Source organism: Rana temporaria, chromosome 2, assembly GCF_905171775.1.
Source record: "Rana temporaria chromosome 2, aRanTem1.1, whole genome shotgun sequence".
Lineage (NCBI taxonomy): Eukaryota > Metazoa > Chordata > Amphibia > Anura > Ranidae > Rana > Rana temporaria.
In genome coordinates, this window is record NC_053490.1 from 222,309,716 (window position 1) to 222,334,397 (window position 24,682).

The 24,682-nt window shown below is 42.2% G+C and overlaps 1 protein-coding gene and 1 non-coding gene across 5 annotated transcripts in view; one reads left to right on the forward strand and one right to left on the reverse strand.

Moving 5' to 3' along the window:
• GK (glycerol kinase) overlaps positions 1 to 24,682 on the forward strand; it is a 133,963-nt gene that overhangs the window by 91,165 nt on the left and 18,116 nt on the right. For 2 of the 4 annotated variants that reach the window (XM_040336489.1, XM_040336490.1), the window contains 2 exons: positions 3,692 to 3,776; positions 10,807 to 11,795. The exons of 1 other annotated variant lie outside the window; for it this stretch is intronic. In XM_040336489.1, coding sequence (XP_040192423.1) covers positions 3,692 to 3,776; positions 10,807 to 10,813 — 92 coding nt within the window. In that variant the 3' untranslated portion in view covers positions 10,814 to 11,795. Of the gene's footprint in view, positions 1 to 3,691; positions 3,777 to 10,806; positions 11,796 to 24,682 lie in introns of those variants that run through there. One more of the 4 variants, XM_040336493.1, reaches the window with a different exon arrangement.
• Positions 17,276 to 17,434, reverse strand: LOC120929886. The gene has a single exon (XR_005747547.1). It is a non-coding gene; the product is annotated as a U1 spliceosomal RNA (small nuclear RNA).

The window sequence follows — 24,682 nt, forward strand, 5'->3', positions numbered from 1 at the left end:
CTGTGATTGTTTGGTCAGAGACATTCACACCAGTGGCCTGCTGGAGGTCATTTTGTAGGGCTCTGGCAGTGCTCATCCTGGTTCCTCCTTGCACAAAGGAGCAGATACAGGTCCTGCTGATGGGTTAAGGACCTTCTACGGCTCTGTCCAGCTCTCCTAGAGTAACTGCCTGTCTCCTGGAATCTTCTCCATGCTCTTGAGACTGTGCTGGGAGACACAGCAAACCTTCTGGCAATGACACGTATTGATGTGCCATACTGAAGGATTTGGACTGCCTGTGCAACCTTTATAGGGTCCAAGTATAGCCTCGTGCTACCAGTAGTGACACTGACCCTAGCCAAATGCAAAACTAGTGAATAGCAGTCAGAAAAGATGAGTAGGGAAATTAAAATGTCAGACACCTCCACCTGAAAAAAACATTCCTGTTTTGGAGGTCGTCTCATTGTTGCCCATCTAGTGCACCTGTTAATTTCAATTAACAGCAAAGCAGCTGAAACTGATTAACAACCTGCTCTGTATACACCCCTCCCCCTCTGCTACTTAACTGACCAGATCAATATCCCAGGAGTTCTGATTCAAAAGTGTTTAATTTTTTTGAGCAATATAATAGATATAGTGTGTGTGTGTGTGTGTGTGTGTGTGTGTGTGTGTGTGTGTGTATATGTGTGTGTGTGTGTGTGTGTGTGTGTGTATGTATGTATGTATATATATATATATATATATATATATATATATATATAATGCATACACACACACGGCATCTGCCAAGCTTCAACATCACCGAAGCATCAAAAACACATCATAAAAGCATGTTGAAGCCGAAGCAAGTGTAAATGAGCCCTTACTGTTGGTTGTGTGTAATATCAGAGTATGTCGAGGACCAGTAAACCTAAATTGCAGTTCTATATTACATGACTTCCCTTAAATACTGGCTGGCCTTTTACTTTCAACAGAAAATTTAGAAGAACATAAAAAGAATGTCAGATGCATATTAAAATCAAACATAAAAACAATTGGACAGTAAGCAGTTCTAAAGCCCTTGTACCTCCTGACGGTACTAATGCAGCTAGAGTACTGTTGCTATAGTGCAGCACATTGCTTCAAAAGGTTTGTACAGACAAAAAAAATGAAATGATAGCTCAGATCCGCTAAGCAGTCCGGTTTTAAGCTGTTTTTAACAGATGCATATTGGCTGACTCATCGGATCAAGCCTTTCTTTTCTCTTAAGGGAATGATTTGATCTTGTGCAAGTGAACTGGAGCTCTGGTGTATGCACATCCAAATACAGTTTCTGCAATTTATTATCTGCACTCTTCCGCCTATTACTGCTGTAATTTACAATTAATTAGTCTGTTACTATTGACTGTCATATTGCATTATTTATGACAGACTCTTACTGTACAAAAATAAATCAGTTCAGCTTCACACATGAATATGCAGTGGGGGTTATTTACCAAAGACAACTCCACTTTGCACTACAAGTGCAAAGTGCACTTGAAAGTGCAGTCATTGTAAATCCGAGGGGGACATGGAAGTGAAAAAAAAAACAGCATTTTAGCTTGCACATGATTGGATGATAAAATCAGCAGAGCTTCCCCTCATTTCAGATCTACCCCTCAGATTTACAGCGACTGTACTTGACTGTACTTGTGGATTTGCCTTTCGTAAATAACCCTCACTGAGTTACAAGAATATGACTAGTTTCCCATCGAGTTGCAGATAGCTCCATTGTCTTGCGTCTAAGTGCAGTTTTGGTTTTACAGGTGGTTATGCAGTAAATGTTGCTGCATATGCCATATGCTGTTCTGATCTCACCATAACCACACTAGTAGATGTCTTTTTTGATGTATACATATGTATACAGTCTCAATTGTAGTTTACACTACAGAGGAGTCTAAGCTTGATCAATTCTGGGATCAAGGACATTCAGTTGGGTTGGGTTGTGCACATCATTCAGAAATGGCAATATATTTGTCAGTGTGGAAAATTCCATCATATCTTTTTATACCTTGTATGGCCAGCTTCAGCTTATAGGCAATGGAGACCTCTCATCAGTAACCAGTAGAAGGAAGAGGCTTTTGTCCTATGTGAATCATATACAAAGGACTGGCTGTACCAGCCTCTCTGGTAACCAGAGAAAAAATGTTTAGTGGAGAAACAATAAAAACCAGTTAAGCCAGCCATAGATGTGATTTTCTTTCCTGCAACAATGGGTTGCAGGTAAGAAAATCACTAGATTCTCCGATCAGCACAGTCAGTGTTGATGGGGGAATCCCTCCTTCGGAGCTATTGTGATCTCTTGCTGGGGGAGGTGGCAAAGGGAACGTCCCTGCCAACATCTATAATCACTGGCAATAATGTAAAAATCCAGCATGCTGGTTGTACCCGAGTCTATGGATGGTTCCACTTGGGTACAATCAGCCTTCCCATAGATGGTTTCATTCTTGGCCAGTCCCTGCTGAACCGACCAAGATTTGAATCGTCTATGGCTGGCTTTAGTCCATCCAAAACTGTTATATTAAAAACCCTGTCACACTGAGACGCTGCAAAAACGCCCTAAAATGTCTTTAGCGCTATTACCGCGTTTTTTAGGGCGCTAGCGGTAAAATAAACACAACACTGCGGGCGTTTTAACAGAGTTTTTGAAGCATGGGCAATTTAAGTCCTGCTGTTGTAGATGCTGTTTTTTTTTGCTTGCATGTTTACATTTTTGGGAGATCATGTGACTTTTCTACAGCTCAGAGCGGATTACAGGTGCTGTTCAAGCGTTTTTACAGCGCTTTCAATTAATTTCAATGGAGAGGGGCGTTTTTGGAGCGTTTTTTTTCAGCGCCCAAAAGCTGCTCCAAAGATGCTGCTTGCAGGACTTTACTCAACGCCCCGCCAGCGCAACGCCTCAGTGTGAAAGGGTCCATTGAGATGCATGGAGAACGTTTTATAAGCGTTTTAACAGTGCTATTTTAATGCTAAAACGCTGTAAAAACGCTCCAATGTGAAAGGGGTCTTAGTCAGCAGTCCAGTTTCTTTTAGAGGTTTCAGAAACATTATCCCTGCCAGGTGTGCTATACAATGTAGTCATTATGGGGGGGGGGGGTTGCTGCTTATGTCATATTCCATTATAGTACATCAGAATGCAGCAGGAGTAATGAAACTCAGCGGTGTGGTGGTAGAGAACTCCAGAAGTGGAAATATCACTGGAATCCTCTAGACCAGGTGTCTCCGAACTATGGCCCTTCAGTTGTTCAGGAACTACAATTCCCATTGTGCCTAGTCATGTCTGTAAATGTCAGACTTTTACAGTGCCTCATGGGACGTGAGGTTCCGCAACAGCTGGAGGGACGGAGTTTGGAGATCCCAGCTCTAGACTTTAGTGATAGCAGATTATGCCTACCTACTTTCCACAAATACTTTGCCTCTAGACTGTAAACCAGACCCACCTTGAGCTCTTTCTACAGCTTCTATTGTAATCTGTTTCTGACATTGCATGGCTGTCTTTACCTATGTATATACAGTTTGTCTGCACTGCTTCTTTGGCTTATGCAATGAAAGCACAATCATTCTATCAATTGCTAATGGCTGTGATTTGTTTCTGCTGTTGATTTGAATTGATTCATAACACCAATGATCAATTTTTCTTCTATTTTCTCCCCTTCTGTCTAACTTGGAATCCCCTGCTTCTGGATGTCTACAGGTGAAGCTAGTATCTTCACTAGTCTTCCTTTGGGCTTTTATATAGTCAGTAGCATGGTAATGTTAATTGGAGCAAAGTATATAAGGTTAGTTTTCATTATCTTATTTGGATCCCAGTGTTGACTAACTGTTGAGCTTATTTATTAAGGTGACAAAGAGATGACGTGCAGAGTGCGGCAATCTCTAGCAACCAAAAAAAAAAGTATCCTAACTCATCTGTGTACAGTAAACTAAAATCTTGTATTTCACTTTGCACATGCTTGTTGTGCTGTGTTTGGTCGAATAGACCATTATGTGTTTATCCATCGTCAACATGTTCTTTTGCTGGATTTTTTTTAACTCTAAATTCCAGGTATATGGCATTGAAATTAGCTGTACCTCTCGCTATTTTGGCAGCTTTTCACATTTAAGAACTTGAAACACAACACAGTTACCACATGAGGGTGCCATAAGCTAGTGTACTGGTATGAAAGGTTATCATTAAGCCCTGCATTCCATTGTGCATAGATATAATTAAGTTCTTCCACTAGTAAGGTACTGGGTTATAGCTATAATTAAGTTTACCAGTTGTCCTTCACATGCAATTTACTTCCGATATAAAAGACAGGTTCTTTGTAATTAGTGAAAGGGAAACATGTGTATTAATTACTAAACCTTTTATAAAGTGTTAGGACTGATTATTGCTAATTAAGCTTAACCTAAAATATTTTCTGAGCAGAAATAATCCTTTTGGGACAAAGATTTCGATACGAAGTTGAATGAGATGATAAAGTAAACTCTATTACCCAGGAACAGATATCTGAAATGAGGCTTGGTTACTGAGCTACTGCTACATTAATTGATTTATAAGATGCATATAATTGCGTTGAGAGCTTTGAGATTAAAGCTGAAGTTCAGGTACATACACACAACACCCTTTATTCTGGGGATTTATTTTTAGAAATAATCCTTGAATGTGTTTTTAACCACTTGATCACTGGGCACGTAAACCCACTTAAAAACCAGACCAATTTTCAGCTTTCGGTGCTCTCACAATTTGAATGACAATTACTCAGTCATACAACATTGTACCCAAATGAAATTTTCGTCCTTTTTTCACACAAATAGAGCTTTCTTTTGGTGGTATTTAATCACCGGTTGTTTTTTTATTTTTTGCGCTATAAGAGAAAAAATACTGAAAATTCTGAAAAAAAAAATGAATTTTTCTTTTGTTTCTGTTATAAAATTTAGCAAATTTAGTATTTTTTCTTCATTCTTTTGCATAAATGTGACAGATGAAGTTACGCCGAGTACATAGATACCCAACATTTCACCCTTCAAAATTGCAGACGCTCGTGGAATGGCGCCAAACTTCGCTACTTAAAAATCCCCATAGGCGACGTTGCAGGGTATTGTGGGGTATTTCAGAGTAGTGTGGGGTATTTCAGAGTAGTGTGGGGTATTTCAGAGTAGTGTGGGGTATTTCAGAGTAGTGTGGGGTATTTCAGAGTAGTGTGGGGTATTTCAGAGTAGTGTGGGGTATTTCAGAGTAGTGTGGGGTATTTCAGAGTAGTGTGGGGTATTGCAGAGTATTATGGGGTATTGCAGAGTATGGGGGGTATTGCAGAGTATTGCACAGGGAAGAATGAATGGCTGGATCTGTGACTGCATTTGTCACAGATCCTGCCCACAGCAGCTGCTGCTGCATCCACGCTCTCCCCTCTCCTCTCACACTGTACCGTTCGGTACAGAGAGGGGAGGGAGGAACCAGCGTCATCACATGACGCCGGTTTGTTTACAAGTGATCGCTCCGTCATTGGACAGAGCGATCACGTGGTAAACCGCCGCTATCCCGTGTGTGCGCCCCAGAGGGCACGCGGGAGCGCGATTCTGGGAGGACGTCCTCCCAGAGTTAAGCAACCGCCTTGTAGACGTATTTCGTCTATAGGGCGGTTGTTAACTGGTTAAAGGCAGATAGTATGAATACTTCACATCTATCCTTGGCCTTATGTAGTCCCCTGCACAGTAGAATTCGGGCTGTGAATGGGGAAAACTGGCAGACTATCCAAAGCTTTTTTACATTGCCCGGTGCGGTCAGTCTAGCACTGTGAACTTGACTACAGGATGGTAGGGCACAGAGGTTACATCATTAATGTGCTGCTGCTCCTTCTCTATCTAATCAGCAGGCTTAAACAGGGACACTGCTGTAATAATTGTAAAAGAGAAAGTGGTGTCACCTCATTGACTGTGTGCTATGTCATTATCAAAAGTGGCTGAATTAACCATTTGCTTACTGTGCACATACACCCCCTTCCTGCCCAGGCGAAATTTCAGCTTCCGGCACTGCGTCGCTTTAACTGACAATTGCGCGGTCATGCAACGTGGCTCCCAAACAAAATTGACGTCCTTTTTTCCCACAAATAGAGCTTTCTTTTGGTGGTATTTGATCACCTGTGCGTTTTAAATTTTTTGCGCTATAAACAAAAAAAAGAGCGTCAATTTTGAAGAAAAAAAACAATATTTTTTACTTTTTGCTACTGTATAATAAATATCCCATTTAAAAAAAAATAATAATTCTCAGTTTAGACCGATACGTATTCTTCTACATATTTTTGGTAAAAAAAAAAAAATCGTAATAACCGTATAGTGACTGGTTTGCGCAAAAGTTATAGCGCCTACAAAATATGGGACATAATTATGATTTTTTTTTTTACTAGGAATAGCGGCGATCTGAGATTTTTTTTTTATTGGGACTGCAACATTATAGCGGACACATCGGACACTTTTGACACATTTTTGGGGCCATTCACATTTATACAGTGAACAGTGCTATAAACATGCACTGATAACTGTATAAATGTGACTGGCAGGGAAGGGGTTAACACTAGGGTTGAGGAAAGGGTTAAATACGTAGCCTAGTGAGTGATTCTAACTGTAGGGGGAGGGGACTGACTGGGGAGGTGACCGATCTGTGTCCCTATGTACAAGGGACACAGCATCGATCTCTCCCTGACAAGACGTGGATCTCTGTGTCGTCACCTAAAGGCTACACTGCCGGGCTCCCTTACCCGCAATGGCGGCGGCAGCACCTGACAGCTGATGGAAACATCAGCTTCGGTGCCGATATCGAGGGACTGCAGGACAGGTAAGTGTCCATTTATTAAAAGCCATCAGCTGTAGTATGTGTAGCTGCTGTCTTTTATTTCTTATTTTTTTCCCGGACCTCCTCTTTAAGTAGCAATTGGTGCCCATGGTTTACTGCACATAACAATGCAAAGAATAATATAAAACCCTGCCAAGCACTGATTGTGTGTTAGCTACCCACCTGTTGGCAGGAAAATGATTTAAAAATGTTCATTGGTTGAATAATGATTTCAACAACTCCTCATTTAAAACCTGGCCTGCCCTTTGCTTAAAGCGTAACTCCACTTTTGTTGAGAAAAACCACTCCCCTCCAGGTGATCTATGTACATTGCAAGGATTATAACAACCTTTGTTGCAGATTCCTACCTTTTTGTTATTCTGAAGAAATCATGATTTGTTCCTCTGTGGGTCTAATGGGAGTGGTTTCATAATTATTAGTCAGCTGTGCAACTGCAGAGCACTAATGAGGAAAGCGGCTGGGCCTTCATCCCTTTTAGATGTTTTCCTATTAGGAGTATCTCACCAAAAAAAAAAACAGAAGAACCAAATCAGTTTTGCTGCAAGTCAAATATTATGTAGACCAGAGAAAAGTGCAATGACAGATAAATTGGCTCATCAGTTAATGCTTCTCACTTCACTGTCCAGTCACAGCTTAGAGGTGGAGGATGGGACCCGTAAGAGTAACAGGACTTCAGTGCAGCTCTTTCTTACCTGATGTGCCTGAGGAGAAGGAAGGGCCTTTGCTGAACCTCGGCTGCAGTGAGTAGGGCCTTTGTTTTTACAGGGAACCTACTTGGTGCAGCCAGGTTTTTGGTTCTCTCCTAGTGGGTTAATTCACTAGGAACCAGATGTGACACATTTCAGTCACCTGTCCGGTAGTGATAATGGGGGCTGTGCCAGATTTTAAATTTGGTACTCAAGGGGCTTGTCTTCCGCAGCCTCTGCACTTTTCTGCTCCTGGGCAAGTCCCTCTGTGGTTTTGTGCAGATGCTGCAATATCCTTTGTACCTGCAGCCATTCTACGATTCATAGGACCTGGGCTCCCTACTTCCTTATCAATGACCTGCTTCACAGTGAGATTGTGAGTACTTTTGTGAGCAGTCTCTCACTTTGCCCTTGCGCTTATGATCCACAAAATTAGAACAGTGGTCCTGGGGAGCATGGTCAGCTTGTGATCTGCTAACAGTGCCAGGGGACCTTGCACTGTCCCCTCTATAAGACCTGACACCTAACAGCCCAGGTCACCGACCCATGCCTGAGTTGCAGCACTCCTCTAACTTTTCCTTAACCCTTTAATGATCTTACAGTAAAAAAAAAATGTATGCCTCTAAATGTGTCACAAAAAAACTCAGTTTTATCTAAAGACCAAGCATCCTTTTTGTCATATCTTTGGCTGAATAAATGTGTAACAAAGAGCTTAAGACCCGGTTCACACTGGGGCGACTCGTCAGGCGACGCAGCCGCCTGACAAGTCGCGTCCCATTCTAGTGAATAAAACCGTTCTAATAGGAGCGACGCAAGTCGCTCCGACTTAGAAAAAGGTTCTTGTACGACTTCGGGGGCGACTCGGGGCGATTTTCATTGACTTCTATACAGAAGTCATTTTGCAAGTCGCCTTGGAAGTCGTCTTCAGGTCGCCTGGCCGAGTCGCCCCCGAAGTCGTGCCGCCCCTGTGTGAACCGGCTCTTAGCTTCTACCAAATTTGTCTCCATGGGAGAAACATGATCACTTCCATAGATGTCTTCTGAAATCTCCAGTTTCTTTGCTGTTATGGTGACTTTCTAGATGTGCCTGCCATTGTGCTGAACATACTCTGGAATCTGGGTCCTACCCTGTGTTACTAAACCCACAACAGTAAAATCAGTCTGTATATGTAGTAAAACATGCTTGTTGTACTCTCTGTGGAACGTAGACAGCGGCTCAGGGGCCATGCAGCTTCATAAGACAGTCAGAGTAGAATAAAAACTCCTCTATTTATTGTATATACTCAAGTATAAATTGACCTGGATATAAGCCGAGGCACCTAATTTTACCACAAAAAACTGGGAAAACATATTGACTCGAGTATAAGCCTAGGGTGGGAAAATGCAGCAGCTGCTGGGTAAACAGTCCCCCTCTGCAGTCTCACCGTGCCCATTAGCAGTCTCACTGTGCCCATTAGCAGTCTCACTGTGCCCATTAGCAGTCTCACTGTGCCCATTAGCAGTCACACTGTGCCCATTAGCAGTCTCACTGTGCCCATTAGCAGTCCAATTGTGCCCAATTTCAGTCTCCCTGTGCCCTGTTGCAGTCTCACTGTGCCCATTTGTAGTCGTACCTTTCATTACTAAAGCAGCGTGTGTCTCCTGTGTAATGCAGTCTGTTCCGCCATCCATTGAAACAAAGCCACGCCTCCTCATCCGTCCGTGATAGAGGAACACTGATACAATGCTGGGAAACTGTATCAGTGTTCTGCCAATCACAGAAGAGGAGGCAGGGGTGCCTATCACAGAGGAGGCAGGGGCGCCTATCACAGACGAGGAGGAGGCAGGGGCTTTGTTACAATGGATGGGCGAACAGAATGCATTACACAGCAGGAGACACAGCGTGTTTTAGTAATGAAAGGTATGGCTCACTCGAATATAAGCCAAGGGGCAGTTTTTCAGCCTAAAAAATGGGCTGAATAACTCGGCTTATACTCGAGTATATACGGTACTTTCAATAGGGATATTTCCCATCACTTCCTGTTTTTAGACGCACATGATGAAGTGACAAGAAATCTTTTTAAAGTGAGGAGAATCCTCTTTAAAGTGGGATACACGCTATTCAACTTTAGTTTGACTTCCTTTAGATTTACCAAAACCATGTAGTATAAGGGCCTGCCTGATTACACACAAATTTAAACTGAGGTTTGACCTCATATTATATGGTTTTGGTACATCTAACGGAAAGTCTAGAAAGAAAGAAAGTTGTATAGTGTGTATCCAGCTTTAGAACCTTGTCATCTGAACAAGTATCCCTCTTCTGGTAAACAAGTCAAAATGTTAGTCTTACCATCCCGCTTAGTCCTGGTAGGTCACCAGTGAAGAATAATAAGTATAGATAGCCTAAAACAAAAATGACGGGGGTGCTAATCAGGGCTCAAGTCCTGCGGGAACGCGTGGGAACGGAGTTCCTGCACTTTTTTCACAGCAGGAACTCAGTTCCCTTTGCAGGACTAGAGCAGCCGAGCCGATCCTTCACTAAGCGGCGATGCCCAGCTCGAGTCACTGTCAGGGGCGGGCGAACCTTAGTAATCCTTTATGTTAATGGCCGCTTCCTGTATATGGATTCATCGGGTAGTGTGCGGGTATTCCGTCACTTCCTGTATATGGATTCATCGGGTAGTGTGCGGGTATTCCGTCACTTCCTGTATATGGATTCATCGGGTAGTGTGTGGGTATTCCATCACTTCCTCGATGCCGCAATGTCTCCTGGGAGCTTTTGTCATTGTTCCCAGGAGACATTGTGGAGGTCTGCCGCGAGTTCTCGCGGGATTTAGAACGAACTTGAGGTTTAGTAATTATGCATATGAGCGTATCATTTTTTTTTTTTTGATGGGGGAGTGGATCTTGGGTGGGAGTTCCCACACTTTTTTCCCCAGGACTTGACCCCTGGTGCTAATGTTTTTCTGCTCTATCCAAAACTATAAGATTTAGATACCCATACTTTGGAGTCACTAACCAAAAAAGGTTAGGTCAGAGGTCTTGATCCTAATGTTGTTCCAGGTTAGTAACTCCTAAACGTATCTAACATCCTGGCAACCAGCATTTTCAAAAGATGGTCCGTCGTCGTATCAAGCCACAATTTTTCAGTGGCTGAATGTCCATCCAGCAATACATTGGAAATGTCAAGAGGGTTTATCTTTTATTTGTGTCCCTGCTATTTTAATCATTTTACCTGTAGTTTTTTTTAATTGATTTAATAGCTTGATTTTGTTTTTAACCAATATATTTGTTCTTTTTCTTGTCCTAGTGCTTGACAAATGATTTCTGCAAATCAAGTGTTGGTGCTGATTTTAGAGCCTTAGCTTGCCAACAAGAGGAAATATTATTTTGGTGAACTTTCCACCTGTCCCAGAATACTTTCCACCTATCTTTATTTTATTTGACATTCTTCCTGCTGCTTAACTGCTGTACCAGCAGGCATAAGACTTTTCCGCTGAATGGCCTGCAATCTAATTTATGTGAAGGTTATGCTACTGAGACCTACTTTTACCAAGAGTATACAGAGGAAATCTTTATCATTATGATGACAATGAAGGGAATGCTAACCTCAGTCATTGCTATGACCGGACTTCTGAGGACATATTTGCACTTAGAGATTCATAGTAATAAAAATCCTCGGGAATTCTTCTTGTAACATTTTGAATGACTGAACAGGGAAATTTGTACAGATATTTTTTGATGAAACCGTAATTGCTGAATGTTAAGTTAAAATAACTGGTAGTTTTCAAATCCAGCAAAGACAATTAGAAGTGAGTTTTGTTATAAATTGTCAATTCTAAGTCACTTAAACATTAATTGTGCCTTTGCATTTCCAGGCTTGTTTATATTTAAAGTTCTTGCATACATAATTGTTTTTGTTATGGTTCTTAATGTATTTCTCACAGTTGGGTGTAGAATTTTAATTAACAGTGCCATCAGTTGTTTTGCTAAAATGGGGGGAAAAAACGAAATTAATTCTTAAAGGTTTCTTATAAAGCAAGCTGCTTCGATGTTTTAGGTACTTGAAAGGAATTTTCTCTTTAATTGAATAATATAATAGTATTAATGATCCATTTTATAGCAATGGAATGGCGATACTAGTTCACCTGCAAGTTCATTAAACTAGTGTCACCTGTTAATACACCAAGTCAAGAAGTGCATTTCTGTCAACATTGGTAAACGTGAGCATTAAATTCATACACAGGTGTCAAGTTGCTACCAATAGCTACTTTTTGGCACATCCGAGTGTTGCCTTCAGTTGTCCTCCTTTTTTTTTTTTTTTTTTTATATATATATATATATATCTTCATACTGTATACTTTAATGATATACCTTATTTGTGGCATCATATCAGCGCTCCACAATATTCTTATTCGTTATTGTCAACATTCAGATTATCACATGGCTGACCATGTATTTTTACGGATAGTTCCAGGCAAAGATCTACTATCACAATTTTAAATTTTTAATTTATGTAATGACATGTTTGAACTTGGTCCTATTTTCTGTGATATGTTAATCTTTAATGATGGGAATAAGAAACATAGGGTTGCAGAGGCCCTGATGATGTGTGGGATCTGAGCTGGAAATGCAGATGAGGTCTGGATGCCTATTCACGTTGGTTCTAAAGCCCCGTACACATGCACCAAATGTCTGGAGACATCGGGCTGTTCCAAAAAAAGGTCTGACATTTTGCCCATGCGTATGCCCCCCTGTTCAACAAAAGCCGGCCAAATGGAAAACCAACAACCGACCGACTCCAGATCAGCGCTCTCAGCCAATGGCGGAGTGTTCTGGGGTGGGGGGTTTATTCCTGTTTCAGAACACAACAGCTCAACTGGGGAGATCACTATACTAACTTTGCAAAGTTAGTACAGTGGCTCCAACCAGAGTTGACAGTTTTTTTTTTTTTTTTTCCGTTTAACCCCCTGGGTTGAACTCCTGTGTGTACCAGGTTTTTTGTATGAAAGCGATAAGTCTTTTGTCCCAGTGTTTAAACTTGTCAAGTTGGCTCCTACATGAGATATACACTACAGATAAGTTGGACTTATAGAGCACTGCATGCATTTCTGAGGTGGGCCTGTACTGCTCAGTACATTTACTTAAAGTGTTGTGAACCGCCACTTTTTTGTTGCTATGAGTAAAACCTGCTCTACTAAAGCATACAATGAGAATGAGTGCAGGAACTGATGTTCTTACTAACAGGTTTCCCCATTTCAGCTGCACTCAATAAGCCTCAACAGTGACAGCCACAAGTTGGTTTATGTATACAAAGTACGATTAGTAAATTGTAATCCATGCTGGCTTGCAAAGAAGAGCAAAAATTATGGGACAGTCCACCCAAATTATTTTAATTAGGATTGTGTTTACCTCTTAGTTGGTGGGATCTTCCCACAGCAGGTAATAGTGTGCTCACTATTGCAGTACAAGTTGTCTCACTCTTTCTCCGTACGGAAACTTAAATGGAAACTCTAATAGCGTTGGAGCTCCTTGTAATGGTAAGGCACCTTTCACACTGAGTCACTTCTAAGCGCTTTTGAAGAGCTTTTCAGGCGCCAAATAGTACACAGTGTTAGCCAACCTGAAATGTTCCTAAAGTACTACTGGAATGACTGGCACGTCCAGGTACTTGCACATTAGTAGAACTATACTTGTTGAAAATAGAACCCATTTATTTATAAATTTTGCTGCCACTTTTCAACTTATAAGCTAACCAGTTCGCTCTGAAATTTATACTTTATATTGCATTACTAATTTGCTTCCCTCCAATCTCACAAAGTGCTTGTGACATCACAAAATGGAAGATGTAGAATGGGACTAGGAGGAGCTACATCAAACCTTTGTCCCTTTTGCAGAGTATTCTTAAGAGGGGGTGGTGATGGAGAAAAGGCAATGACCTCTTAAGCTAGGGAGCTAGAACAGATCATGACAGAGGTTATAAAGCCTTCAGAATCCTGCTGCCACAGGGAAAACATTTCTGTAAGAATGCTCTTTTTTGCCTAGCAGTTTGGCAATAAATGCGTGTATGTATGGTGAGCAATTTTAACCAACCCCCCACTACAAAATCTTGGCCCCATTACCACCTTCAGCGCCTCACTATCAACCAGTGGGACTAACAATAACATTATTGGGTCAATAATATTGGACAAAATGGCAGTTGTTTTAAAATTTGCATAATAGTAATCAACAAATTTTGGGTTTACAAGGCCATCGGTCATACAGTTATATACAGGCACATGGAGGTACCTGTTATTTACCAGAATTGTGGGTGCCCAGAGCACTTAGTGGGAAGGCGGAAGAACTGGCAAGTAGGCACCTGCTTTGTCATAGCACTGTCCGGAGAAGTACCCGCACCCAAGATGTGTCGCATTGTAACCCGTTTCAGTTTTGTCCAGATACTGTGTGTGTACGTACTTTTTTTTTGTGCAGATGCCAGGAAGCTTGCGCACTCCCAAAGGATACAGCTGGTACCTAGCTTGTCTGTTGTCAGTCCAGTTCCTGTTTTCTACACCTACAGTACATTACAGTAAGCCTGTCTCATGAAAATGTTACATAAGTTAGCAATACCACAAAGTGCCATACATTTTAGTGGCTTTTCAAAATTCCTCTCCAGCATGCCCTGGAATCCTATTCAAATAGTACTGTTGATCTGTAGGCTATAGAAGTGGTTCAGAGTTCCAGCTTAAAGAAAAGTCATACTATGCACACTAAGTGCCCCAAGTATGAGGGATCCCAGGGAGCTCTGAAGCAGAATTTTTACAATCCGCTTGTATGTACCACACTACTTGTTTAATTCATTGCCTTTTAACACTGTTTAAATGCAACGGAGCTCCATGTGCTGAGAACTGTACCATGCCATTAGGCAGTCCTTAACCCTAGCCCTATCCCTAACACTTTCCTTCCACTTTCTTTCCATTAAACCCAAAACTAACCATGCTTCATGTAAACATATCCCCCATACACCCCACGTTGGGGTCGCCTGCATTGAAGACTAGCCTCTCTGCTTCAAAAGATGCCAGAATCCGTGCTGGAATCGACTATTTAAACTGGTTTACCTTTTAAATGTTTGCTAAAATTAGTATGATTCACAATACGGTGTTTAAAAGAAACGTAATGGGACTATTGCACTCTTTTTCTAAAAATGTTAACTGTCTGGCTATCATGCTGACCCTCTTGCTTCAGTACTTTTTACATAACTGATCTTGAACTAGCTTAAAGATGAGGACTCCTGACCTCCCTGACCTGTATACATGCTTTATATTAGAGATTCTGGAAGAATTAAAGGTCATCTCTCTTGCTTTTTCTCCTGACAGGTTAATAAGGGAGCTATTAAATATTAACTCTCCCTCCGGTACACTGCATTGTGCATGATATATTTTATATATATATATATATATATATATATATATATATATATATATATATATATATATATATATATATATATATATATATATACATACACAATGCAGTGTACAGCAGAGAGGTAATGCAATTATCATGTAAAACCATTTGTCTTACCTTAACTGTAGTGACACACTAGTAATTGCCGCCTTGTATTTGAAGTACTGTAACTGATGCCAATAAATGTTTTGAATTGTCAGTTGAGTTGTTAATTGGGATTCATGTACATACCATTTTAATGTGTGGTGGTGGTGGTGTTGTTTTTTTTTTATATATTTTATATTTTCCTAAATGTAATCGCTTGACTGATTTTTAATGGTGCTCTTCTTACAAAATAGAAAAGACTGAGGTGTTTCCTAAAATACCTTTCAGCGGTATTGCTTGAAATTTCTAACCTGGAATAGAAACGTGACAGCTGGAATGTGACTGCTCTGGGCCACTTTTGGGTGTACTTTTTCCATATGGATTGAATGTAGTTGTAGTCTCATTGTTTTACATTACATCAGTAATATGGAAAATGTTCTGTGCAATCTAGAATGATTCTATAATATGAAAACTTCTGATGGTTAGTTTTATTTATATATATATATATATATATATATATATATATATATATATATATATATATATATATATATATATATATATATATATTGTCACTAATATTTTAACTTGCTATGTTCTTGCTTAATGGTGATTTACTAAATTCTGTTCATTCTATTTTGCATAGAAAACATGCTGAATGACAACATTTCTTAGGGTGGCAGTTCACACAAAAAATGCTGTAGCCACATTTAACCATTTAAGGCTGCATTCACACCTGAGCGACAAAACGCCCGACGCCGGACGCTTCTGTCGCTCGAGGGAAGAATTCCCATTGCTGTGTATGGAGATGGTTCACATCTCATAGACGCCGAACGCCTGTCGCCTGAAAAAAAGTCCCGGACCCTTTTTTTCAGGCGACATAGGCGTTTTCCCATTGACGGCAATGGGAAGACTTTGAGGAAAAAAAAAAAAAAAGTGAAAGTTTTGTACTCGCGGCAAAATACGCCGCTACACGCGAACGCGGCTGTCGCTCAGATGTGAATCGGGTCTAAAGCAGAACCGTGGCCAGGCTATTTACATATTGCTATGTAACACCTGCACAAGTCCTTTAAATTTTTTTTTTTTTTTTAAAAGCCTATGGCGTGTGAACACACCCAAAAAACTCCACCCGGTGCAGAAAAAATGTGCACACACATAAAGAGTGTTCACAAAAACGTGCAGACGGGTGCAACGTCAAGTGGTCCTCCTGTGAAGAGGGACCCAAACCCTGATCCCCCGGGGCGTTAGGCTCCAGACGGGGACTGAGGTACTGTGGTCCGAGCAACCGAAGCCGACACGGACCCAACTTCCTCGGAGGGACTGCCAAAACAGAACCCTCCCAGTACTAGGTGGGGCTCCCCCGAAGGGAGACCCCATGAGAGCAGGTGAACTAAGCCAGAAGGCCATGTCCACCCACTCCCAAGACGTTCAGGGCTGGCCCGAGGACCCACACCCTACTAATCACACAGTGACAAAACGTGCACAACAAAAAAAAAGACAAAAAAGTGACAAACACAGGCTTAAATAAAATAAAGTGGGGGAAGGGATAGTGGAGAGGAGAGTGAAAGAAGTGGCCATTGTGGTGAAACAATGACCAGGCCCTCCGGCCAGGAATAAAAAAATTCCTCCGGTCCTAGCCAAAAGGCCCGGCCCAGGAGGCAGGTGCTAAAAAAAGTGTGTATCTGGTGCAGTGACCGTGGTATCTTAAATCAATGTGTCCCTCACACACAGTGATCTTCAGATACCCCTGGACTGCCACTCCAGGGGCACATGCACCATAGGCTTTTCGTTCCATATCCGACCCCCCTACCGGCCTGTGCAGCCCTCCACCCCTGGCAGCTAGAGAGCCCTTCAAGGTTTTCTTGGGGAGAACTGCCACTCAGATAACAGCCTCCACCAATACTAGCCCCTCCAGACCCTCCGTCAACCCAGCGGATTTGCATGGCTCTACCCCGTCTTATCCCAGGGCATTACCAGCTCCTCCAACCGGATTGCTGACAGAGATAGCACTTACACCAGCCAGCCAGAAGGCCAGACTAGAACTCGGCAAAAAGACCAAGACCAAGCGCAGTACCCATCCTCACCAGGAGCACCCTTCCAGATGGCTCAGACTCAACCATGGGCCGGCCCCCAGTATTCTGTCGGGCAGCACAGCGTAGTCCCTGCTGAAACCATCCTTCCAGGTGCAATGACATCATTGGAATGCATCCACCCTCCCCATGTAGGAGGTGCTTCAGCGCTCTGCTGACAACTGATAAGGACAGATACCACACCCAGTCCCAGCCAAAAGGCCGAGAAGCGGCAGGGAAGACAACCACGATCAGCACGGCCTAGAGTGTGCAATAGCCGTGCCTCGCCCTGGGAGAACCACCTTCATGATCATGGTGTCTCCCCTGCCAGGTAAGTCCTTTAAATGGGTAAAAGTTCTCTCCTTTTTTTTTTTTTTCATATATTGGTTTTAGAAAAAGAATGGGTGCGAAACTCTGTCTTTCATTGCTGTGTGCCTCTTGGGGATAGTTCCCGTGGCTGCAGAGATGCTCTTTGGATTTTTGCCTACAGCGCAGTCCCAAAATATGCCTTCGGAAAAACATGGTGCTCCTAAATTTACATACCGCTGGCAAAATTTGTAAAATGTAAGCCGTTGCACAATCCGTACAAAAGAGTACTTATAGACCTATATCTTATGAGTCAGATGGCCATGTAAATTCAATGGACTGCTAATCGGCATGCTCGTACTCCAGTCACGCTTCCTACAGCTCTGAAACTGACAGCCAATACAGAGGTTTAGGCACAGAGCTGTGTGCTTAGGTAAGTATGCATAGAATGTATGAAAGTAACAAATCTTCAGCTTTTAGAACCATTTTGTCATGATCATACAATCCCCTCTGTTAGATAATGTTTTTTGCCCAACTGTATGTGCTTTATAAAAAAGATGCCAATTTCTACCTTCCGGCGCTCACGTGACTGCTCGCCTCTCACCTCTCCCAGTCTGACAGCTTACAGCGAGAGGGACTGAGAACTCGGACATCAGCCTGGTAGAGAGGAGAAGTGCAGTTACATGAGCACCAAGAAGAGCTCTGTAATAAGGTAGAAATCAGCATATTTTTTTATAATGCACATACAGTGGGGCACATATCGTTATCTAGCACAGAGGATTGTACAAGTATAACACGGTTATTATAGCAACGGGAAGGGAAAGGGGTGAGGCGCAGAGCAGAACTGACATGAGCTGACAGGCAGGCAGGAATGACTGGAGGCACGTAAATGGACCATGGTGTCCGCTCAGCAGCCATGATAAACCGTCGTTATTTTACAGGGGGGAGGGCAGGATCAGCCAGGTATTTTAGTCTCCATTCACATCTAGGCATATGGGGGGAGTGACAATCGCAGGACAAATGTGCAAATAGAATCACGGGACCCACGTTGCCCAAAAGAAGCTCCTGTGTTTCTTTTGGGCAACAGTTTGGGGTGCTATTAAAATCAACAGGGAACGCACGGGCGTTCCCGCGATTTGTGGCTATTGCGAATTGTGGACAGAATCGCGGCAATTCAGAAACTGGAGGTGTGAAATGACCTGAGATTTTACATTGGCCCAAATTACACAGCACAAGCACTGTGCTGTTATGTATGCTTTTAAGGGAACAGGATCATTTATTTATTTTAGTTTACAAACACCTTAAACAATACTGCTGAAATGCAGACATTTTGTGATATGAAATTCAGTTTCATCACCACTATGGAACCCCTTAGAATTTTAGATGCATACTTTACTGCCGAAACTGACCATTAAAGAAGATGTGTCTTTATAATTTTTTTCCCTATGACGCAAAGTACATGCAGTAATTTTGGCCCATGTTTTTAAAGTGCTTTCTACCCTTAGTTTGACCTGAACCCCCTGCCCTCTTGACGTGGCTAATTCAACAAGTATAAAGGAGATGGATGAATCATAGCAGCAACTTGTCTTGGCTGTGAGCATTTTCATAAAAGAAAACAACTGCAGGAGTAATTTAGACGCAGACACCCCACTCCCGCATTTTTCTTGCCAGTGCTTGTCTCAAGAAGGAGCTCACAGCCACAAGTTCCACCCATGAATCCAACACTTCAAAGCTGTTGTTAGATTGGCAAGGGCAGAAGGAAAGAGGGACAAGTCGGACCTCATAACTATGGTTAGAATGCACCTAGCGGCATGGTTCAAAGTATTACATGTACTCTGTCCCACAGTGGACAGATCTGTAACATAAAAAGTGATAGGTCTTCTATATAGCAGAAATAAACTCCCAAAAGGTGAATTGTTTTCTTACAACTGCCTTCCTCCTCAAGCAGAATTGCAGGAAAGATTTTTGTCTATTTTTCTAAATATTCTTAATTTTAGTGCCACTCTTGCTGCCATTCCATCAGCTAAGTATGGTGTACCTAGCCCTGCAGACTCCTGGGATACTTGCATGACCTCTCCCAACAGGCTGTAGGGTCAGCACATAGAACAGCTGGGGATAGTCTATAGCAGATAGGAGCAGGACAATACTGGGTTTGCTATGCAGGTGAGTGTGCTTTGAGGAGTTCTTCTGGCCACTGAGGTTCTAGATTTAGACTGTTCACAATGTTTATGACGTTCCAACATTTCTTCACTTTTTAGTTTTGGGTGTAATGGGGTAATTGATCCCCCCACTGTTGTCTGCAACTCCACTAAAGAACATTGTTTCAATCCCCATGGCTGGGGTTTATTTGACATAACCCTAGCGCATGCTACCTAGGAATTTGCAAAAAGTTATCTCTGGCTGAAATTTTGAAGCATGCTTTAATTATAGGATTTTACTCAGATGTAAAATACATTTGCAGCTTTATTGCAAGGGTTGCTGCAGGCAACTAAGTATAAAAGGAAAAACAGATTTGGTATAAACATCTATCCCAGAAATGTCACATCCCAGAAGGTTTTCCCTTATGACAACGCTTGGACTGGTCATAGGACTTGGAAAGTAAATGACAGCAGGCAGGAGTTTGCAATGACCTTTGCTAAAATCCATGTAATGTATGTAACTGGCTGGGACTGTTTCTTTTTTTTTATTCCCCAGCAAAAGTGAGATTACAAATTAAAAGTAAAATAGTACAAGGTTTGTATGGTTTTAACACAACCGCTACTTGTATCGATTTTATGCACTTTAAAGCCTTGAAAACGCATTACTTTGCAAAAACCGGGCCTTATATTTGATCAGCTGGATCTAGGGTCACTGTAAGCAGTTTGGGATCACTCAAGGCTTGAGCAAATAACATCACCCTCTTAAGAATGCTATCACAGATTGGGCAACATTTGCACAGATGTACCGAGCAAATGCAAATGTTGTAAGAAGGCTTTTTATGTTGGTAAGCACAGGCTGTTAAAAGTTACAGATGCCAGTTTGATAGGAAATCGGCCTCAAATAACCTCATAACAAAATTAACTAATTGGCCCATTAAAGGTAGTTTAATATTTGATCTATATATTTTCTTTTTTTTTTTCTGATATTCTTTACCTGTTAATGGAACACAAAGTATTATCATCTATGAATAAAATGTAATGTGCATTAAAGAACAAAGGCTTTACAGCAAAACCCCTTTACCTGTGCTCAGGCCATATACAGTATGTTACAGCATTAAGGTAAAAAAAACATCTGAATGCAGCTCTCCTTCCCTGAACCTGATCTACTTACAGCTCTGTGCACGTAGGCTCAGACACAACAGTGGAACCCTGCTGTCAATTACAGCTAGTAAAGAGGGAGTGGGAGGCAGGGCCAAGCTGTGCTTTGTGTGTCAATGGACACACACAGTGCAGCTTGGGAGCGAGTCCCCCCATAGCTAGCAGATTGCTATGATGGCCATTAGGCGGGGGAGAAGCCAGGAGCATCGGTGGGGGACATGAGAATAGGTGGATCAGGGCTGCTCTGTGCAAAACCATTGCTGAGAGCAGGTAAGTATGGCATGTATGTTATTTATAAAAACAAAATCTAGGTTTACAATCGCAACTACAGCTAAAGTGCAGCAGATTTATAGCTCCACCAGGACAGCAAACTCTGAAGGCTGGGAGAAGATGGAAGTGTCTGTGACCAGTGGGAGCGCCGACAGTGCATTGCTGGAGGGCATCGTTTGACAGGTAAATCTGCCATACTGTACTAAAGTGCATACTAGCATATAAAGTCAAAACTCCACTTTGATGGAGAACTACTGTCAAAACATACAATATACCAAAAAAATGCACACAGGTAAGATCTGTGTAGCAGATGCCTTGTTCTCAGTCTTTGTCTCCAGTTAAAGCGGAGGTTCACCCAAATAACATCTATATAAGACCAAATTCTTTATACTTCTAACATGTACAGTAGGCACTTTTTTTTTTCTTTAGGCTGTACATACCTTATTATCGATATTTTCAATCCGGCTTCCGGGTGCTCACTCCCGTGGGAGTAGGCGTTTCTATGCTGAGTCGCAATGTAATCTGGGAGTTCGCCCAGATGATTGATGTCCTTCAGAAAAAGTTCCCCCCGGCGGATAAAGCCCCCCCCCCCCTCGTATTACGTAGGCGCGTCATGAGAGTCACAGAGTTTCCAAAAGTAGCCGAACATGTAGAGCCGCGAGTTGGCTCTACACGGTGACTGCGCACCGACTAGGAGCCGTGTAGAGCTGACTGCGCAGGGAGAAGATAACATTTACAGTCATGACATAAGATAACAGAAAATGGCGCTAAGATAACATGCATTTTGCCCATGTAGGACTTGATCATAGAAGCCACCTATTACATAAGACAGATGAAGACTAAGGCCTTGTACACACGAGCAGACATGTCCGATGAAAACGGTCCGCGGACCGTTTTCATCGGACATGTCTGCTGGGATCTTTTGGTCTGATGTGTGTACACACCATCAGACCAAAATCCCTGCGGACAGAGAACGCGGTGACGTAGACGACACCGATGTTCTCTGACACGGGAGTTCAATGCTTCCACGCATGCGTCGAATCAATTCGACGCATGCGTGGGATTTCGGGCCAGCGAACATGTCCGATGAGTCGTACTAACCATCGGACATGTCCGACGGACAGGCTTCCAGCGGACAAGTTTCTTAGCATGCTAAGAAACTTTTGTCCGCTGGAAACCTGTCCACTAGGCCGGAAAACTGTCCGGTAGACTCTACACACGGTCGGACATGTCCGCGGAAACTGGTCCGACGGACCAGTTTCAGCGGACATGTTCGGTCGTGTGTACAAGGCCTAAAGGTCACCATACACTAGTGGCTTTTCCATCAAACTTATATATGCATATTTGTACCATCAGTACATTCAATGACACAATACATGTCATACAAAAGTACTTCTACGCATGTATGCTTTTTACATTTGATTTTGGAGTGAATGAAAGAAAACCACATACACTGTTAGAAATTTGTTTGTTCGAGAAAAGTTTTTTATTCTGCTCCTTCAAATTTCCCCATCACTGCAGTCAAAAACAAATGTCAATTAGACCTTATTAACCATTACAAAATTGACCAATCATTCTTAAAACAAATGTTTTAAACAAAATTTAGTGCATGACCAGCTTAATTCTTTGTTCTGTTTTTCCTCCCCTTGTAGCTGTACCCACTACAGAAGGGTGTGCAAGGGCATGAAAACCCAGTCAAATAGAATAGATTATTTTACCTAACTAATTTTGAAGAAGTTCTCCAGGCACTGTTTATAAAATTAAAAGTCAGCAATCTACAAATATAGTAGCTACTGATTTTTAATAAGACACTTGTCCAGGGATCCATCACTTCACTCACCTGGGCCGGTTCTTCACTGGTCATCAGGTCCACAGTGCCACCATACAGAGTGTGGGAAGCTGTCTGTGAAGCCTTGGGGCTTCACAACCAGCTCCCCACTGCACATGCATGAGCCAAGCTGCGCTGTGTAAATAGTCCTGCAGCCTCCTGGGAGGGGGGTGCAAAGTTCTGGTGGGAAGTCCTCCCAAAAAAAAATGTTTCAAAAGTAGAGGGGGGTGGAGAAGAGCGGAACTTCAATTGTTCAGTGAAGTTCAGCTTTAAACTTAAATGTGAATCTTGTACTTTATTTAAAAAGCATTTCTTGGATATTTGAATAGCTTCTACAGAAAAAAAGTGTTGGTTGTGTAGCTTCAGAAATATATGGCTCACAGAGGACTGAAGATACTACTTGTTCCACTTTGTGTAAATCACATATATTGACCCTCATAGTACACCATCCTATGTAAGCCAATGTGACAGCGGTGATCAATGAGAATATTTGTACTGTAGCTTTCTGGAGTGTGATTATCAGACAATACTGCATTTCATTCTCTCCTACAGTGCTTCATACACTTTCAACTTGCATATAAATCTTCCCATATTCCAAAGAGTAAATTTACTATTGCTTACACAGTAATTGGAATTTTATTGATCGCTTGTCTAGTAAATATATGATTGAGATTTTCCAGAATATAAATGTACAGAAAAAGATTTTAAAATAATAATAATTAGAAAAAGGATCCTCAGCACCAGAAATTTTCCAACTTGCACAAATGGAACAATTTAGGCTAAAGGTTCATATTATATGGCATGTTTTTGTTTCATAAACGGTCATTAGTGAAATAAAATACATGTGTCAAACAGCATTTGCAACTTGGCATACTAACAATGTACCTATCACTTAGCTGAAAGATTTAAGGACATTCAAGGGTCACAGAAGGGTACCATCAAACAATCCACAAGGTTTTATATCTCTAAAACGTCCTGTAGCACCCTCTAGCTAGAATGCTACGAGCCCATTCACACAGGGACGACTTTGGATCCGACTTCAAGTCGCCTCAAGTCGCGCTGCATGAGAAAATCAATGGAAGTGAATGAAGCCCTCTTAATGTACACTACTGCAGTCGCTCCGACTTCAGAAAAGGTTCCTGTACTATTTCAATCCGACTTTTAGGCGACTTGTACCCATTGATTTCAATGGAAGTTGCCTCCAAGTCGGATCCCCTGTCTTAACTGAAGCAACTTTCCAGGAAATAAAAATAGTTTTCCAGGCAAACCCCTCTCTCCCACAGAACTGATTATTGTTTGATTGGCCACTGGAAAGTCTCCTGTCCTGGAGGCAACTTGAAGTTGCCTTGTAAGTTGCCTGGAGTCGCTCTGTGATTCATGCTCAAGTCGTGTCCAAGTTGCCTCCCAAAGTTGCGCTGGAAGTCGTGTTGCCCCTGTGTGAATGGGCTCTAAGTGTAGATGGGTTCAGTTGTTCGTGTAGGTAAATTGGCTTGGCTGAGATCCAGGCCTGGGTGTGAATCTGTGTCAAGGTTTAGTGACTCAGAGGCCGGATGACTCATCTGGCAGCTCTCTCTGATACTTCACCCTGGTCTGCAAGCTTGTAGGAATTTCCAGAATTGGCAGGTGGGAATAAGGAGGGGTTGTCATGCATATGTTATGAGGACCCTGTCCAATCCTCAGCAAAAAGAGCTTGTCATGTCAACAGGAACAGCCAGGTGAAAGAATGGAGATGGAATACTGAGGAGGCTATCGGTAGCCCCCACCCCCCCCCCCTAGTCTGGAGGGGGGACCTTGGGCCTGGGGCTCTGGTGCTGGAAAATATCCCCTACAACACACGGAGGAAACCCTTCCTGGAGGCATGGGAGCAAGTGAGAGGACAGCAGGAGC